This window comes from Pelodiscus sinensis, chromosome 4 (assembly GCF_049634645.1).
Source record: "Pelodiscus sinensis isolate JC-2024 chromosome 4, ASM4963464v1, whole genome shotgun sequence".
Classification (NCBI taxonomy): Eukaryota; Metazoa; Chordata; order Testudines; family Trionychidae; genus Pelodiscus; species Pelodiscus sinensis.
In genome coordinates, this window is record NC_134714.1 from 107199798 (window position 1) to 107219648 (window position 19851).

Consider the following 19851-nt stretch of genomic DNA (forward strand, 5'->3'; position numbering starts at 1 on the left):
GACAATAATTTTTAATGGAGCGCCATTTCAAGATTTTGGCAAGTGGTCAAGGGCTGCCCTTCCGTGGAGGGCGTGTTGAGTCTGGGATGGAGGTTGGGTGCAGAAGAGAGTTTGAGGTAGAGGCCTGGGGTGCATAAGCAGCTGTGGGATCTGAGAGGGAGTTTGAGTGTAGGAGGGGGTTGTGACCTGGGGCAGGAGCTTGGGGTGTAGGATTCAGGAGGGGGTATGAACAGGAGAAAATTGTGACCTGGGGGAGGGACTGCACAAGAGGCTCCATGTGGCGCTGCTCTGGGCATTGAGGAGGGGAAGGGAGGCTTCACATGCTGCCCTGCCCCCAGCAAAATTTCTCAACTCCTATTGGCCAGAAACTGGCCAATGAGAGCTGAGAGATTTTGTTGGGAGGTGAGGCAGTGCACAAAGCCTCCCTCCTCCCATCCATTGCAGAATGTGACTTGCTCTCTGCCTAAGGATTCCAGGGAGGTGACTGTGGGCCAGCTCCAGTCTGCTAATTGCCTCTTGCCCACCCCTAGTCTAGAGTTATCCAGTATTCTTGATGATATTTTTGATTGTATAGCCTCCATGTAGCTATGCTGTGTGTGGGGAGAGGCAGGATCTTGAGGCTGTTGTACTTCCTCATGTTAAACTCTGTGAGAGCACTCAGTATGGCTGCATCCTGGGGGTAGAGGTTGATCTTATTTAGGGTAATGGTGGGAGCAAGGCAGTGGAGAGGCCACAGTAACTGGAACTAAGGGGAGTTGACTCCAGCTACGCTAGTCACATAGCTGGAGTTGCGTACCTTGGTTCGACATTGTCCCCTAGTATAGACCTGGCCTATGTGATTCTGGATCCTTGTCCTCTCCTCTCCCCAGGAAGTAAGACGGTGTTAATGCTCCAAACACTACTCAAGTGCAGTGAGTCCGGTTCTGTTCAACAGACAGGGAAGGAGGATGCTTCTGTTAGCCAAATTCCCCAGTACCAGTGAAGATATTCAGGCTTAACTTTGGGGAGAGGATTCGTCCCTTAATCTCTAACATTCATAGTACAGAATCATACGCCCTTGGGAGCAGGAACTTGTCTTTCCAGTGTGTATCAAAGGCACTATAGAAATCACACACTGAGAATGGCCACGGTGGAGCAGATGTAACTAATCGTCTAGCCCATCTTCTACTCAGTGCAGGACTAAAGGATATTTTGAAACCACTTGTACTGTTGCTTAGCGAACATGTGGAATGCCATAGGTGCAATGGTAAAATTAAGATGTCGCAAGCCAGTGTTTTAGTTTTCTTGCTCTGATGAGAACAACGATTGTTACAGGGAGTTGTACTTTGGAAGAATCCCTCTGCTGGCAGCAGTTGCAATTCATAGTGGTTAGGTTATAATAAATTGGCTCGGGTGCATGTGTGTTGCGGCCTTGTATTGCATGGAATGTCAGAACTGAGCAAGTGTTTGTGTTTGGCTCACCCTCTGGTGGCCTGAACACGGATTTATAATTCTTTAGACTGTTGGTAGCTTGTGGGTATTTTCTTTTTGCGCAAGAGGCAAAAAGATAAGTGCTTTGGGAGCAGAAAATTCTGAGTTCTGTTGGTTAGTTATAGGTGGTTTACCATTTGACGGTCAGAACTGTGTGTATCTGTGATACTTGACCATGAGTACTACTTGGAATCTATCATCTAGTGTATGGTAAGGAGACAGGGAAGCTTATTAATAACACAATTATAGTTCCAGCAGGACTATGGCACTGTTTCTTTAGCAGCAGGCTCAGTGCCACAATATTCTAGCTTGTTAAAATAACCCTTCTCCTGGGAGAAATAGGACAATCAGCAATTCCTTTTCTATTGTATCTTATTGGTATTTTTAAAGTTACATTTGCAAAGGATGACTCTTTAAATTCTTTACCTTTCTTCTAATGGCTTTTCTCTGTTGATTGGCCCTTTCCCTTTTTGTTCTAGTATAGATGAGTGAAATTCCAGCAAGGCTGACTCAGGCTGGGTCTATACTTATTTGCGCACCAACGCCCCGGAGATCCATCTTCTAGTGTTCAATTTAGCGGGTGTAGTAAGGACCTGCTAAATTAAATACTGAGGGTGTCCCCATCTGTGCTGGTTCTCCCATCAGTCTCCCCCTCTGGGGATGGCACGAAGTTTGAATCAATGTATGTCGACTCTAGTTATGCACTTAACGAAGCTGGAGTTGCGTGTCTTAATTCAAACTTATCCGCTAGCGTAGACCCTGGCCTCAGTGCAAAATGAATTAGTGTTAATGGTTGAAGAGAAATGTAATTTGATCTTCTGTCTCCAATGGTTGAATCAGGAACAAAACTCAGAGCCTGGTAAATTTGCCAGAAGGAGAGAGTGGTCCTTTTGCCAGATGCTTTGCTGGGACTGTTTGAATCTTGCTAGCACCACTAAGATGCAAGGGCTGGATGGGAGCAAATTACATAGAACTCAAGCAGATGCTGCTGAGTTTCTTGCTTACCCTTCCGCATTGCTAAACAGTGGCATTAATTGATCCATTAGAATAAGCTGAGAGATGCCAGAGTAAAGCTAACAGAAAGGGGACAGAAAGGTCTGTCTTAGAGCAGTAGAAGCCAGCTTACTCCCTGTGGAAATCTTAGTGCATTGAAAGAGAAGATGTTGTCTGCCAACTACTAAGGCCAGCTGTACTGGTTAATGATTCTTTCTCTTAACTAAAACCATTGTGCAGTATTATAGCTGTGCCCTGTGGGAGTTTCTGGTGCAATAAATCTTGATTTTTTTTCCATATTAGAAAACCATGTTCTTTGGGGATTTAAAAATGACATTTTTTCTTTTGCTGTTGCTATAGCTCCTAACATTCGTAACAAAGGGGATAGGAGTAGTTTGCTGCATTTAGTTTACCATATTATGGCTCTCGCATCATTGCCAACATTTTTTTTTTTTTTTTGGTTTCCAAAGACAATTCTCCAAACAAACGGGCGGAATCTGGGAACTGCCAGACTCCTCTAGCTATGGAAGGGTTGTACATGCATTCTGGGGAACTTCTGGCTTCTTCACCATGAATTAGGATCTCAAAAGATTTGGAATTTGGATGAAGAGTTGTCTGGAATCTGCACATCTATCCATATTTATAGTGTCCCCGCCCCTCTGTGCCTCCTCATCATGACTTTCTCTATCTATGGAGTCATGGGAAGGAGGCAACCGCTGCTGAGTTCAGGGGAGTATAAAGGGTCTGTTCCTCCTAAGGGATCTTCAGGAGTATGACATAAAAGTTTTCCCCTGAGGGTAAAGGCTTTTCCTGGGGGATGTAAACAACACAGAGCAACTTCCCTTTCTCTTGAGGAGAGATGGGGATTCCTCTCTTCTGCTGAGGAACAAGTATGGCTGCCCCCAAAGTAGACCCATTTATCTCTCCTTTCCTTGAGTTTCTCCACCCCCATTTCTCTTCCTGCGGAAATTATTCATGTCTTTTCTCAGTATTTCCCCCATTTGTGTCCAAACTCTTTGTTCCCACTACAGCCTAACTCAACTTCTACAAGCACTGTCTTGCTGAGCCAGCCCTACCATCTCTCTATCTCCCTGGCCCCCAAGTCCTTCCCCCATTCGTCTGTTCCCCCTTCTCCCAGGTTCTTCCTGTCATCTTTGTCTGCCCCCTGCAGCATGATAAATAGGGGAGTTGATTCACTGGCTGCATTTGCCATTTCTAGCACCCAAGGGCGCCATTTCAGATGGGGGACACAGCTTGCTTTTCATCCCGTTCCCCGGGACACTAAGGGAGTGAGGGGAAAGTGTTTGCATTCTGTGCCTGGCTGGTGAAGGGAGCTCACCAGCCAGTAATGCACATACTTCTCCCTCACTCCCTTAGGGCCCGGGGAACGGGATGAAAAGCAAGCCGTGACCCGGAGCGCAGCCCTGCTGCCCCTAGGGTTGCCAGGTGTCTGGTATTGTCCTGGACAGTCTGGTATTTTCGCCTCCTGTCCGGTAAAAAAATTCAGAAAATACTGGACACCTGGTCCTGACTCCCAGTTTCCTTTAATAGCAGGAAGCCAGTTTCAAAGTTATTTATTTTGCAGAGCTCAGCCAGCTGTGCAGGATGTTAGCAGGGACCATGGAGCTTGCTGCACCATTGCTGCATGTATGGTAGGAGCTATGTGCTCTTGCCACTCCTTTGGGTTGTTAGCCAGAGTGGAATATTGTCCTGTCAAAAGAGCATCTTGGAGATGGGATCGATTTTTTTGTCTAGTGTGGCTATACAAGACACGTGGTACAGCCTGTCACTGCCCAAAAAGTTTCTAATTTACCCCACATACTAACCTTCTGTGTGGATGCGGCTACAGTGCATTAACTGTTTGTGTTGATCTAGCCCTCTTGGAACTTATAAAGCACAGCAGCAAGGTCTCCATGGGTGGTACATGGCAGGCTACTACAGAGTCGGGTCGCACTCCAGCCTGCCATGAACTAATTATTCACATAGACAAATCCTTAGGATCAACTTGACAGTGGTGCAAGACAAATCCCATAAATAGAGCCCTGTGCAGATACAAAATCTATAGCCACAAAAATGATTGCAGATGTGGAAACCCGCAGATATAAAGTAGATATCTGCAGGGCTCTTCCCATAAACACGCTGACATTTGGAACGCATCTGCCCCAGCCAGAATTGCTTATAAGCCCTCGGACTTCTGGGTTCAGCAGTGGATCTATGGCTGGCAGGCTCCCTGACACAGCCCAGGATCCTGTCAGCCCTTGGAGCTCTGCCTCTAACCAGGACTCCTGGGGATGGCAGACTCCCTGCTGCAGATCCCAGCAGCCCCAAAAGTCTCAGCTCCACCTGATGCCACTGAAACAGTGGAGCCGGTCAGTCTCCAGAGTCCTGTCTTGTAGTGCAGGGAGATGCAAGCCCCAAGCTCTGTAAGGCTTTCTGAAACACTAGCAGTCTGGCAGACACATGCACACTCAACTAGAAGGTGTAATTCCAGCGCGCCTGGACACACATGCTTTGGCTTTGGTAGAGGTAGCATGCCAGAAATAGAAGGGACAGCTCCGGCAGCATGGGTTGTGGGACGGGCAAGATGGTATTCAAAAATCTGTCCCGTCCCGGCCTGGCCTGCTAACTGTGTCACCAAAGTGGTGCCTCTGTGGTTAGCACACTAGCGCTATCTGAGAGAAAGCATGTGTGGACACTGACGCTGGAAACAGCATTTGCAGCTTGATGTACCTGGGTTCGGGGGAGAATTTTAGCACATTGGTGGGCTACCAGAGAGCAACACTTCTTAACAAATCCAGGCTTTGCCAGAGCGCTTCTGAACACGTCTGTAAGCAACATCCTCCCCCAGGATTAGAGGCCTGGCATGCAGCAATGGGGAGGATGCTGTTTACCAGTCACCTACCAGGAGATCCACACTGATTACAGTTACTATGGGGCAGGCAGCCATTTCTTTTCTCTTGCTCTCAGGGGGTATGTCTACACTACCCTCCTAGTTCGAACTAGGAGGGTAATGTAGGCATACCGCACTTGCAAATGAAGCCTGGGATTTGAATTTACCGTGGAACGAGGTGTACCGGTAGTTCGGAATAGGAAGCCTAGTCCGAACTACCTAGTTCGAGCCCCGGGGTTCGAACCAGCGGGGTTTAAAAAATGGCGGCTCCCCGCTTATGCAAATGAAGCCCGGGAAATTCAAATCCCGGGCTTCATTTGCAAGTGCGGTATGCCTACATTACCCTCCTAGTTCGAACTAGGAGGGTAGTGTAGACATACCCAGAGTCTTTTGTGCAGCAGCATGTTCACAGCCTATTGCTTCAGCTGTAATGTGGGATCATCTTTAATTGCTGAATTGAACCCTGGATATTTTTTGAAAAGATACTGTATTGGGGACTAAATGTAATTCCCCCTCCTTGTTTTTCCAGTCCAGGGCCTTTTTCAACAAAAATGCAATATGAATTATACACTTAAGGCTCCAGCTTCAGTGACACCATTCCTGTCAGATTTCCTGAAAGGAAAGGAAAACGACAAATTAACCCTTAGTGTAACAGTCTAATATTGATGGAAGTATATCAGAAAATGTTTGGCCCATAGCATTGAAAGTAAGTGGTAAGAACATAAAAACAGAAGAATGACAAAACTGGGTCTGACCAAAGGTCCATCTAGCCCAGGGTATGTCTAGACTACAGGCTTACGTCGACATAAGTTTTGTCGACAGAATCTGTCAACAAAACTTATGTCGACATAGAGCGTCTAGACTACATCCAGTTCTGTCGACAAAGCAAGCCGCTTTGTCGACATAACAGTGTGGACGCAAAGGACAGTGTAGATGCAGTAATGCCTTCTATCGACAGAACTCTGTTGACAAAAGGCGTTATTCCTCGTAGAATGAGGTTTACATACGTCGACATAACTCAAAGGCAGTGTGGACACAGGTATAGTTTTGTCGACAAAAGTCCACTTTTGTCTACAAAACCCTGTAGTCTAGACACACCCCCAGTGTCCTGTCTGCTGACAGTGGCCAGTGTCAGGTACCAAAGGGAGTAAACAGAACAGGGAATCAAGTGATCACCCATCTCCAGCCTCTGACAAACAGAGGCTAGGGACACCATTCCTACCCATACTTGTTAATAGCCATTGATGGACCTAATCTCCATTAATTTATCTAGTTTTTTAACCCTGTTAAAGGCCTAGTCTGCACAACATCTTCTGGCAAGGAGTTCCACAGGTTGACTGTGCGTTGTGTGAAGAAAAACTTCCTTTTGTTTGTTTTAAACCTGCTACCTATTAATTTCACTTGGTGACCACTAGTTCTTACGTTATGGGAATAAGTAAATAACTTTTCCTTATTCATTTTTTCCACACCAGTCATGATTTCATAGACTTCCTCTTCCTCCCTATCTGAAGGCTGGGAAAAACTCCAGTAAGCTGCTTAGAGTTTAAATTCCTCAGGGCAGGCACCAGCATTTTGTTTTGTGTATGTACAGCACCTAGCATGGTAGGATGCTGCTCCATGTCTGCAGCTCATAGGTGCTATCACAATATAAACAGTAATAATTAAATCATGGCTTCAGTGTATTGCAAACAGCAAGCTTTATAACAGCTTTATTTATTCTTGCCTTTGTTTTTGTTTCCCCTTTCTGTTCTTTTCCTTTTCTTTCCTTTTCTTTTTTTTTTCTCCTGTAAGCCAACATCTCCTATTGTACAGCATACAAGGCCCAGTTACCTACGCTTACATGTGAGTTAGACCGTGGTGCTGCTCCTTAGCATGGTGTCGTAGCCAAGTTTTCTGACTGCTTGGAGAATACAAATCTGTGTTATTACAACACAACCATGCTAGCTGTGGCAGAGAAATGGGTCCTGGCACAACTCACTCTTGGAATAATTTTCTACACATATGAAATCCTTGTTTGTTCTTTATTAAAAAAAACTTCCTTCTTCTCTTTCTTCAACACATACAGGTGCATAGTGATGAGCGTGGTATACAAGGTCTGAAAGATAACATGCTTCTGTTCCAACTCACGCTCCCAATTCCCTAGGCATTACCTTCATTGTTCTTTCTCCCCCTGAACTCCGTTTTTCTCCATCCTTGCCTTTCTCATTTGTCACTCCACTCCTGCCACCATCTAGATCAGGGTGGACAATAATTTTTGGTGAAGGGCCTCTCCAAGATTTTGGTAAGTAGTCAAGGGCCATACTTTTCTGTGGAGGGGACGTGAGGTCTAGGCTGGGGGTTGGGTGCAGAAGGGCGCACAGGGTAGGGATTGGGGTGCAGGAGATGGTGTGAGGTCTGCGAAGGAGTTTGGTTGAAGGAGGGGTTGTGACCTGGGTCAGGGAAATGGGAGTGCAGGGCCTGGGAGGGTGCTTGGGTGCAGGAGAGGATTCTGGCTCGGGGGAGGAATGTAGAATGGGATACAGGGTCTGGGAGGGAGTTATGACCTGGGGCAAGGGGGTGTAGAGGGTTTGGATGGTGATCTGGGGGAGGGAGTTGGGGTGCAGGAGGGATTGGGGTGCCGGAGGCAGGCTCTGGCTGGGAGGCATTTACTGAAGTATCTCCCAGCCAGCAGCACCCCAAGGCAGGTTGGGCTGCCTGCCTGCTGCAGCCCCAGCCTGTTTTAAAATACAGGCTGCTACCTCCATGTGGCTCTCAGCTTGGGGTGGGGGAAGAGACTTGCCATGCCCCCCCCCCCCTCTTTTCCCCAGGCCAATCTCTCAACTCCGACTGGCTGGCTGTTTCCAACCAATCAGAGTTGAGAGATTGGCTGAGGTCAGTTTTTATTAACCGGTTGTTTCTGCCAGTAGGAGCTGAGGATTGGGCTGGGGGCAGGGAGAGCACAGGAAGCTTCCCCCCTCCCTGCAGAGCAGAGAAACATAAGGGCTGCACTTTAAACCACAGCTGCTCTGTGCCTGAGGGTCCGGGGAGGGTTGTCCACAGGTCGGATCTAGTGGCTTGGCGAGCCCTGGTCTACATGGAAGGAAGAGGAAGGGCTGCCACTGATTGGTAGCTGTGTGTGTGTGGGGCGGGGGAGATGTAGTACTCGGGGCTGCCAGTCCAGTGATGGTTCTCTTCTCTCTGCATCTGTGAAGGTTTTGCTGCATGAGTCTGAGGGTACGTCTACACAGCAACATCATTTTGAAATAACTTAGTCCATGTCTACACAGCTGGCAGTTATTTTGAAATAGTGCCCAAATACTGTAAGCTGGAGGACTTCTTATCCAACTCCTTGTAGCCCGCACCCCCTATAGAGGCAGGTTGATCCACTTCCCCACCCCGTGAGTTATAGCACCCCCGTCTGGGGTAAGTATGGCCCAATGACCAAGTCTTTAGTGCCCCCTGTTCGGGGTAACTATGGCGCAGTGGCCAAGTCTCTGTTGTCCCGTCGGGTAAATATGGCCCAGCGGCCAAGTCTATAGCTCGTACAAATCACTCCCCCCTCTCTGTGGCGAGGCTGGGGTGGGGTAAGGGGGCCCGGGCCCGGGCCCTCCCTCTCCTCTGGACCCCAGCCCAGGGCCCTATTGGTGGCAGGCAGTTCCCACCACTGGCTCGGCGGGGAGTCTTCCCTGAAGCACACTGAGTCTGCTGGGGTGTCTCCTGCCCCGGGCTATTTCCTGACTCTGTCTGCTGGCTGGCGTTATCCCCATCTGGGTTGGCATGAGTCTGAGGGTGTGTTGGCGGGTGTGGCATCTGTGGCTGGTGCGGCGGCGGGTGCGGTGCCTCAAGCTGGTGTGGTGGCTGCAGTGGCTCAGGCGGAGGCAGCGGTGGTAGCTCCAGCTGACACAGGCAGGGTAGTTGCTTCTCTGCTCTGGCAGCAGTTCCTTCCCCTTCCCTGGTCAGCCCCAACTGAGCTGCTCTTTCGGCCTTTAAATGGCCTCTGAAGTTGGAGCATGCCCAGCAGGGCTGCGAGCGAGGGGCCTTCTCAGCCCAGTAAGCCTGGTTAACTCCTCCACAGCCAGTGTGGGGTTGGTACATCCCGTCACACTCCTGTAACCCTCTTTGCACGAGGAGTAAGGGAAGTCGGAGGATGAGTGCTCTATTTCCAAATAAGCACTGTGTAGATCCTCCCTATTTCAAAATAAGCTATTCTGAAATAAGCTATGCAATTGACATAGATCAGTTTGTGTAGCTTATTTCGAATTAAGCCCTGCAGTTTAGACGCAACCTGAGAGACAAGCTAGTGGAAAGAGTCCAGTATTGCTAATTTATCCCTGAAATTACATGTTCAGATATTAGCTTTAAAGGCTGGATTAAATGCCTCACTAACACACAGCATTCCCTGTTGTTTAATTCAGCCAACTACAGTAGCTGTTCCTAAGTCCAGCACATGTCTTTGATTTTATCCAGGCCTTTTTTATGGGGGAAAGACTGTTTTCTGCTTTCAGAACAGGTCAGTGTGAATGTGGTATGCCAGAGCTGAGGTGGGAAAACCTGTAGATTAGTGTGCGTGCCGGGCCTGGACCACCCTCAGTTAGACACACCATACATGCTAGTAAAACACTTAAAACCCTCAAAAGCTTAAATCTATGTTAAAAATATGAAAGTATATGGCAACTTAGATGAACACAATGCACCGTTTGTTAAAGCAACATCATTAATCATCTTGTGTAGTTTTAATGTGGGTGGCTCTTTGTTTTATTTATTTTAAACAGTCTACCATGTTTTTCTCAAATTTGGCAAGAAAGGAGAGCCAAGCTGGCTTCTCTGTGATCACAAAGGATAAACTGAGATCATAAAAAGAGAGAGCAAAATTTTTAAAAAAGCATCACCCATGCTGCAGATAATAGCACAAAACAAACTTCCCATCATATCCTTTGCATCTGCTTGTCAAGCAGCAGCTGCACAGAACCCTGGAATTCCCAGTTTTTCAATACCAATTGAAAACATTGGCCCTGGCTCTGAGGTGACCAGCCATGGATTAACCCAAGAGCATTACGTGGTGTAGGTTTCCCAGTGGGAGACAGGTTCTCTGTTCCAGAAGCCTCAATCCCTCATTTGCTCTTATTTATTCATGTCTCAATCCAACGTAAGATCATCCAAATCAATGGAGTTAATCCTGATGGTTATCATTGTAAGTGAGCAACATTTGCCTCCTGAGACCTTCCCTGGATTTAGGGCACAATTAAAAATGAGTTGTTCTCATCTGAGCCTCCATTTGTGCACTTTTTAATTAGCAGTATCATAGTGTCTGGGAGTCCAGCTCAAGATCGCCCTGCCTTCCCCATTGTGCTTGGTATTGTATGACCAGAGATTAAGTGATTTGTCCAAGGCCTCACAGGAAGTCTGTGGCTGAGGTGGAAATTGAACCCAGATTTCCTGACTTCTAATCCAGCGCTTTGCCTACAAAATCATTCTTTCATCATATGTCATACAGCCATTGCGCACATCATAAAACTGCCACTCCTTTTACAGTTTCTACCCAGGAGATGTTCTGGACAGAGGTTTCATTGGGTCTGACACGCTGGAAGTGAGGTAACTGGCAACCCTGGAGAGAGGTGCTTGCCCAGCACCTGGCTCCACTGCTGATTACAACTTACACTCAGCACAACTAGAATTTCTCTAAGGAACAAGCCTAGAGCTCTCTGTCCACTGTCCTGCTCCCACTCCTGCACACCCCACATGGTCCCGAGCAATCCTGAGTGCTCTCCTGCTGTCCCTGCACCCAGCCCTGCGCTCTTCCCCCTGTATCCGGCTCCCAATGTACTGTCTTCTGTTGTGCCCTATCCAGTCCTGCACTCTCCCTCCCCCCCCCCGCACCACAGTGCCTTACGCCAGGGGTAGGTAGTAGTTTTTGGTGGGGGGCCATTCCCAAGATTTTGGAAAGTTGTCAAGGGGCTGCACTTTTCTGTGGAGGAGACGTGGGGTGTAGGGTGGAGGTTGGGTGCAGAAGGGCGCATAGAGCAAGGGACTGGGGTGCAAGAGATGGTGTGAGGTCTGAGAGGGAGTTTGGGTGAAGGAGGAGTTGTGACCTAGGTCAGGGGATTGGGGTGTAGGGTAGGGATGTTAAATTTAGATTAATCAAATAGTCGATAAGGGCGCCTCCGACTTTGAAGTGTAGCAACAGCCCCAGGGTTACACTTCAAAGGTGAAAGCGCTGCAGGGAGCACAGGGCCAGCGGGGGATCAAGCAATTCCCCTGCTGGCCCCATATTTCCCACGGTGTTTCAAAGCAGCAGCTCCACATGGAGCCCAGGGTCTCAACCCGGGTTCCACATGGCACTTCCGCTTTGAAGCACCCTCTCATCTTCCCCGCCTGCCTCTTTCTGATAGAGGCAGCAAAAGGTAGGGGGGAAGTAACTAGTTGATTAGTGTGTCGATTATCGGATAAGCATTTGCTTACTGGATTACCGACTAGTTGTTCACATCCCTAGTGCAGGGTCAGTGAGGGAGTGTGGGTGCAGGAGAGGATTCTGTACTGGGGGAGGGCGTACAGGGTCTGGGAGGGAATTGTGACCTGTGTGGGGGGTGCAGAGGGTTTCGATGGTGACCTGGGGGAGGGAGTTGGGGTGCCGGAGGGGCTGGTGTGCCAGAGGTAGTCTCTGGCTGGGAGGTGCTTACCTAAGCCAGCAGTCCTGCAGCACCCCCAAGGCAGGCTGAGCTCCCTGCCTGCTGCAGCCCCAGATCACTTTAAACTGCAGGCTACTCCCTCCACCTGGGTCTCAGCTCCAAGAAGGGAAAGAGGCTTGTGCCCTCTTCCCCAGGACAATCTCTCTGCTCCTATTGGTTGGTTGTTTCCAGCCAATAGGAGCTGAGAGATTGGCTGGGGTCAATTCCTATTGGTTGGTTGTTTCCAAGATCACAAGATCCCTCCCCCTCCCTGCAGAGCAGAGAGCCACAAAGACTGGGGTTTAAACTGCATCATCTGGGTGTCTGAGGGTCAAGGCAGGGTGCTCCACAGGCTGGATGCGGTGGCTTGGAGGCCAGATGTCGCCCCTGGGCTGTATTTTGCCCTGCCCAGCCCTGCCCCACACCCACCTTTGTGGTCTCTCTGCCGCACACTCAGCTCCAAGTTCTTCTTCCTATGTCATAGAATCATAGGCATGAAAGGAACCTTGCGAGATCATCAGGACCAAACACCCTTTAGTGCAGTGGTTCTCAAACTCTTTGGCCCGTGGCCCACCCCGCTCAATACAGACCTATCTACAGGCCCCCAGACAACCATCCATTGTGACAAAATGGGTGTAGGAGGCAGTGGGGATACTGGCCTGCAGGTTGGGTGCAGCAGCGGGCTGAGGGTAGGGGTGTCAGGGAGAGGGAGGGAGGGTGCAGGAGCGGGGTGGGAAGTCTGGGCAGGAGGGAGGATGCAAGGAGCAGAGTGGGGCTGTGCAATCTCAATTAGGGGGTGTATGAGGATGATGGGAGTACACAGTCTGGGCATAGGGAGGAGGAGGAGTGCTTACCTGATGCTGTGCTGCCTTCTCCCTGGCACCGCCCCCTGCTGCTCCCACTGGCCATGATTCTAGCCAGTGGGAGCAGTGAGAAAAGCCACTAAGAGAGTGGTTTCCTGCGCTGCCATGTCCCCAGCCAGGGGGAGGGAGAGCAGCAGTGCATGGAGCTTCCTACCCCCTAAGGCCGACTCTGTCCCGTGAGACTCGCCCCTTCCTGCAGTGGGAAGCCAACACTGGAACTCCAACCTCATGGGGAAGTGGGGTGGCGGGGAGGGAGGCAGAGGGTTGGCGCGCCAGCATGGACTCCCTGAAACAGGGTGGAAGGGGAGCCCTGAGTCCGCAAGCCACTGATCTAGACCATCCCTGAGGGTATGTCTACACTACCACCCTAGTTCGAACTAGGGTGGTTAATGTAGGCATTCGAAGTTGCAAATGAAGCCCGGGATTTAAACATCCTGGGCTTCATTTGCATCTTGCCGTGTGTCGCCATTTTTAAATTCCCGTTAGTGCGGACTCCGTGCCCGCGGCTACACGCGGCACGGAATAGGTAGTTCGAATTAGGCTTTCTAATTCGAACTACCGTTACTCCTCGTGGAACGAGGTGTACCGGTAGTTCGCATTAGAAAACCTAATTCGAACTACCTACTCAGTGCCGCGTGTAGCCGCGGGCACGGAGTCCGCACTAAGGGGGATTTAAAAATGGCGGCGCCCGGCAAGATGCAAATGAAGCCCAGGATATTTAAATCCTGGGCTTCTTTTGCAACTTCGAATGCCTACATTAACCACCCTAGTTCGAACTAGGGTGGTAGTGTAGACATACCCTGAGAGGCCTTTGGCTAGCCTGCCCCTTACTGTGCATTCCAATTTCTCTGGCCCACACCCCAAGCTCTTACCCAGGGAGTTGATCAGGCTGAAGAGCAGCATCCCCAGCCTTTTCAAAGCAAGGGTGTCCTAGATTGCAGGCTGTAGGTAGGGTTACAAATGCAGTGAGAACATCTTCAGAAGCTTCATTCTGAAATACCAAGACCCTCCACTTAGCTTTGTTCCCTTTGTGTGTGCTCTGTAGCATATGCTCCTCCACAGCTCCTGAAGCAGCAGCATAGGATGAAGGATGAAGTGTGCTTTGAATTGTAAAGTGCATGTTTTTAAGAGTTACTGAAACCCCATGAAAAACCTTGAGAGAGAAAAAAAGTCTGTTTTGAAACAAGTCATTTTATGTACCATTTTTGTCCATTTCTCCCCTTTGTTCTTTATCACAAAGGAAATTTGCACAGAAAAAGGATCTGCGTTTCATAAAAGCTCATCTGCCCCTATTACTCGTTTCCCTACTGAAGTCATAATCCTCTATTTGTGACATCACAGACAGTTGGCTATTGTGCAAATTATTTTGCTGTTACATCCAGAGGATTATGATTTCAATGCGGGAATGAGCAATCAGAGCAGATGAGCTTTTAGAAAACAAAGCTCATGTTTTAATGCAAATATCCTTGGGGAAAAGACAGGACAAAGGAAGAAAAGTAGAATATGTGATATGCTAGTGATACACACTGGTTCAGAGTTTTCATTGAGGCACCAGTTCCTCTTTGAAGCACTTCTACCACTATTCTTTGAAGCAATAACTTTTCATTTATAAGTGTTGCAAAGACCCGACATATGCATGTTTCTAACTACTGAGTGCCAGTATAGTTCTTTTTTCATGTGATGAGTTCTGATTGAAGATTTTCTGTCATTTTTGTATGGGAGATATATTCAGCTTGGACTCAATTAAAGTTCACAATATATCATGAAGCATATCGAGAAGGATTATAAGATTGTAAATTTACACTCAAATATGGTCCAGATCTGAAAATCTGGCCTCAGCTGTGGATGCTGAGCCTTTCTGAAAGTTCTGGCTGTGAGGGTTCTGGTTTATCCCAGGCACTCTGTAAGGAACTGAAATCTGTTCCAGTATGGGGTGATTGTTTTTTATTTTCCCTGCTCTAAATATGCGAGTTTAAAAGTCACTCATACAGAGGAAATTCCACACTTCTCCAGCTCTGAGATGCCCAGTTTAGATCTGTGTAGTCCTAGAGGACTGTCAGGGAATAGTTGAGAAAAGGAATGCAGCCTCTCTCCTTGCCGCTCATCACAGCTATGTAGCTCAGTTTGCTTGGAGCTTCTTCAGTGGTTTCCTGCAAGCATCCAAGTGCTCGTCACATTATTTTCATTACTAAACAGTGACATATTTCTGGGTAGTGACTAGTGTTCCAGGAAAAAGGCAGTTGTGGAGAAACAAGGTGATGCAAGTGGGTTACACTAGCATGTTCTGTGAATTGTCACAGTAGGTATTCCTGGTGAGAGGAAGGCCCCCAAGTGCTTTAAACCTACTCAGCTGTGCTGGGTGCTCTAGATTAGAAGATGGACTAGCTAAAGCTCCATCCCTTTCCTCATCCACTTTGGAAAAGCTGGTGGCTGCTGTGGAGCTAGCTGTCCCAAAGCCAATGCTTAGAGAGGTGCCAGGATCACATTGGACCCAGACTTTGCACTGGGACATGGGGGGGGGCACTGTTTGTGCCCCCTTTTCTTTATCTTTGAGCACCTGTGCAAGTATGAGAATATGGGTGAGCATTTGTTGCTTTAAACCAAGTATTCCCTGGCAGGCAAATTGCCTAGTGCTATAGAACCTAAACTACAGATATAAAATTCTGCCTAACTATAATCAAGAAGGAAAATGTACTTTATGGTGTTCTGCAGATGATCCACCTTGGGCCCAGTCCTGTGTGCAGTCTTCTGACTTCCCTCAGACGGAGCGTACACGATGGTTGGAGCTTCCCGCCTGATGATTGGCCTTTCAGAAATCCTGGCAGCTCTCTCCTATGATGGCCCAGGGAGTCCATTGTTTGGCCCATGTATCAATTTTGGCCTTGTTGGAATCTAAAGGTCTGACCCTGTAAACCCTTAAGTCTTGTCCAGTCTTGCCATTATCTTGAAAACGCTGGAAGCCCAGAAAACAAGACAGATTTGGCAAGAAAGCTGTCATGTGACTTACAAGATGTTATGAGTATTTATTTCTCTCATGGATTTCTGTACCTACCAAACAATAAAACTTCATGGATAAGGTAGGGATGTTATATCGGTTAATTGAATAGTCGAGTAACCTCATGAATTCTTAGCGGTTACTCGACTATTCTATAGTCCCTGGGCAGCCCCTGTCCGGGGGGAAAGGTCTGAGCTCCTGGACCCAGCACGAGCCAGAACTGAGCTGAGCTGCCTGCCCACCTGGCTCCTAATACTTTAAATGCAGAATCACAGTGGGGGTAGGTCCAGGACCCAGTGTAAGTCGGGACTGAACTGGGCCGCTGGCCAGCCTGCTAAAAAATTTACTGGCAAGGGTTTGGGTGGGGGTGGGGATGCGTGTATTATAGCAGTGTTTCTCAACCAGTGGTACGAGTACAGTTAGGGATACTTGAGAGAAGTCTGGGGGAGAAAACTGAATTTTTGTCTGTTTTACTGAGCTTTATTATTTTTGTATTTTTTACACCCCAAAATTTCATCACACACCCAGCTACAATTTAAGTTGTTTAAACAAATGTGCTGCAATGGTAGAAAAAAATTGTGTGTCTGAAAACTGTAGGTACTGGGGGTACTTATAATTTTTTAAAGGGGTACTTTATTAAAAAAAGGTTGAGAAACACTGGACTATGGCATTAACCTATCAGCTTTTGCTTATCGGTTAATCGACTATACTATTACATCCCTAGGATAGGGAAGCTAGTCTGAAAAGTCAAAATGAGTGTCTCTTCTGATCATTTTCTCTCTCCTTCTAGCTTCGTGCCTTTGTATTGAACTGCAGTAAGGAAACAAACTTGCCTCTTTTAAATCTTGACATGATCTTTGACATGTGCTTCTCTTCACACGTTTTTAGTGAGCAAACACAAGTTATTTTTCCCTTGCCATGATTTTGGATGTTCCTTTTCTTATGTTTGGATTTCAGCACTTCTTCTGGCCCCATGCAAGAAGAGCCACACAGGAAGCTGCTTTGATGTCAAAATCCTCAAGGTAGGATCAGCCTAGAAGTCCCAGCTAAAACACAGAATACCTGGGAGCAATGCCCTATAAAATGGTATCTATACAGATGCACACTAGACACTAAAATTTTTAAACATTTGACTGATTTTTACATGGGTGGATGTTCCTTTTTTTAACCAAATAGGGCATTGTGGCTGTTGGGAGAACATAATAGTCTATTTTACTGGAACGGAATAGGCAAACTGCCACCAAAGCCAAACTGTTACTGAAGAGAGTTTAGCAGTGCAGCTGTTATTGAAGTGCAGGCAAGCTATCCTTAAACAAAGCAATTAGAAAAAATGTTCTCGCTGTAGAACTAACCCCTAGATGCCTATAGAGCCGGAACAACTCCTGCTACCTGAATAAATAATCAGTCCACAATTTCACCATATTATTATTATTATTTATTTTATTTATTATTATTTATTATTAGTTATTTGTTTCCAGTGATACAGTCACTATACTATGGTGTAGGGACCATTTTTCAAAACATACAACAGGATTGGTGGCTTGCTTCCCATTAAATCTCTAATTCTCGAAAATAGTTCCTGATATTCCTTTAGGAGGGGGCCTGTTCCTTCAGATCTGCTGCAATAAAATTTCATCATACTGTTTTGATCAACAGAGCTTGTAAGAGGAAAATAATTTGCCTTGACTGGGGCTTTAGAAACATATGCAAGCCTTTGGTCTCAAACACTCAGCTGTTCCCTGGTACATCAGTGATTCATATTTAGTACATAGCAGCATTCATATCTAAGCAGCTCAGAACTGTTCATGAATGTTAATTAATATTTGCAACAACTAAGACAGGACTCACTTTGCCCACGATAAACTGAGATACAGTTTGAAAGGCCTTGTTCAGAATTACGCAGCAAGACTTACATGCTAGAACATGACAATGTTCTGAGTTAGAGGGTTAGGATCTTGGAGATGTTAAAAAGCTCTGGCTTTGTGAGTTCAGAGCTCTTTGGTAAATAATAGAGTCGGGACTCTTCATAAGCAGACAGATAAACAATTCTAATATATCTGACTTCCAGAGAGATGGCTTTGAAGGATTGCAACATACTTCAAGGACATTTAATTGGAATTGTACAGTTACTGGAATATATGCTTTAGAAATGAGGGCAGTCTTAGACAAACAGGATTCACCATGCTCAAAAAAGAACCATATGGTTAGGGAGGATTTTTTGAGTAGGCTATAAAATGAAAACATGTAAGTCTGCTAAGTGAGGAGGGTGGGGTGAAGGGCCATCTTCTGCTTTTATTTATGCCAATAAGTTGATGTTAGAAAAATTCAGCTTCACTACCCAGTTGTTCAATGATCATCATCTGGAGTCTCCATTGGGATTGGATGTCTTTCTGAAAGTATCTCTCCACTCCAATCTGGGAATGTGATTTCTAGCTCAAGAAGACCTAGAACAGGGGTGGCCAACTCGCAGCTTCCGAGCTGCCTTCACCCTTGAAAGTGCGACTTGCAAAGCTTCCTCATTGCTCGCAAAGCCACCCTATGCACCCCTACAATTGGCCCCTGGCTCAGGCCCCCTGTGCTCACCTGGTGCAAGTGGCTGACGGGAGCCTGATGTGGCCAAAAAGCCTGCTTACAGTTTTTTAAAGGGGCAGTGTCCTTTTTGTGGTTTTTAGAGGGGCAGGGTTTTTTTTTCCCCCCTCAACAACTTTGGTGTGGCTCTCCGCCGCTGTTTTGGCTCTCTTCGTTTAATAGGTTAGCCACCCCTGACCTAGAATGTAGTGGTGGCAGCAGGAGTGCCTAGCTCTCCCCGCCGTACATATCTGGCATTTCTGATGGGCATACAATAAGAGTGTTTAGCCCTTCTTGCAGCTTGTGCTGCATTGGGTGTCATCTATTTGTAGTGTGCTAGCTTGACGAGAACTAGTGCTAGTAGAGTATTCAGTTTACACAACAGGAAAGAATAAATTTCTGAAGTGTAGGAACTGCAGAGTAAATTCTAAGACATGTGATTGTAGTGCCCTCCTGATCTTAGAACTTCTTTTCTCCGCTGGTTTGAAATGGTATTTCTCCATTCACGTCATGTATTTACTCAAGCTGAGGATCTGGCCCTCCACATCAATGTAACTTGCAGTTATTAGTATAAATGAGAATGAAATTTGCTGGAAAGACTTGTGTTGAAATGAATGAAATATGATTCCAAATCCATAGGGCACACCAGGAGATTCAGAGACATTGATGTTATAAGAAGAGCCTTGTTTTTTACTGCAGTCAACTATGACACAGTCCTTCACAGGTATTTGTCTAACCCAAGAAATAAGATTAAGACAAGGGATATACAGGTGGTCCCCAATTTATGAACGCATCGATGTATGACCATCCGCACTTACAACCAGCCTCCCATGCAGCCAGTCCCCGATTTACGAACGGCGATCCACGCTTACGAACAGCACGGTCCCATTTAAATGAATGGGGTCTGACTTACAAACAGATCAAGTTACTACCAAGTGTTTGGTACATAATTCATTCTTAAGTTGGGGACTATCTGTAATCTTTCATGCTTTAGGCCAGTGATCGCCAATCTTTTTATACCCAAGATCACTTTTTAAATGTCAGGGCAAGCCAAGATCTACTCCCCATCTCTTCCTCAAGACCCCACCCTTTCCTTAAGGCCCCGCCCTCTCCATTCCCCTCCTCTCCATCACTTGGTGTCCCCAGCCCTTACTCACTCTCACTGGGTTGAGACAAGAGGGGCAGGCTCTGGGGTGGGAATGAGGGATTTGGGTGTGGGAAGGGGTGAGAGGTGCAAGCTCTGGGAGAGAATTTGGGTGCAGCAGGAAGGTGGAGAAGGTGATGCTGGCTCAGGGAGGAGGCTCCAAGAGAGTGTTGGGTCAAGTGGAGGGTTGGGGTGCTAAGCAAGTCACAGGCTTGTGGATGTGAGGGTGCAGGAGTTTGGGTTGGGGTATATGAGGGACTCAGGGCACAGTGTGTGGGTGGTGC

At 47.2% G+C, this 19851-nt stretch overlaps 1 protein-coding gene and 1 long non-coding RNA gene across 17 annotated transcripts in view; one reads left to right on the plus strand and one right to left on the minus strand.

Annotated features, from left to right (window-relative positions):
* The window catches only part of DENND2B (DENN domain containing 2B), a 353709-nt gene that overhangs the window by 136948 nt on the left and 196910 nt on the right, over window positions 1-19851 (plus strand). For 3 of the 15 annotated variants that reach the window (XM_025189962.2, XM_025189961.2, XM_075927974.1), the window contains exon 3: window positions 16813-16877. The exons of 10 other annotated variants lie outside the window; for them this stretch is intronic. In XM_025189962.2, coding sequence (XP_025045747.2) covers window positions 16861-16877 — 17 coding nt within the window. In that variant the 5' untranslated portion in view covers window positions 16813-16860. Of the gene's footprint in view, window positions 1-16812; window positions 16878-18934; window positions 19148-19851 lie in introns of those variants that run through there. 2 more of the 15 variants (XM_075927982.1, XM_075927980.1) reach the window with 2 other exon arrangements.
* LOC142829215 (uncharacterized) lies at window positions 5782-12141 on the minus strand. 2 transcript variants are annotated; one of them, XR_012903635.1, is made up of 3 exons: window positions 12010-12141; window positions 7504-7583; window positions 5782-5965 (listed from the first exon to the last, which is right to left on the minus strand). It is a non-coding gene; the product is annotated as an uncharacterized LOC142829215 (long non-coding RNA). The 2 variants fall into 2 exon arrangements; XR_012903634.1 differs by lacking the exon at window positions 5782-5965 and having other exon boundaries at window positions 7361-7583.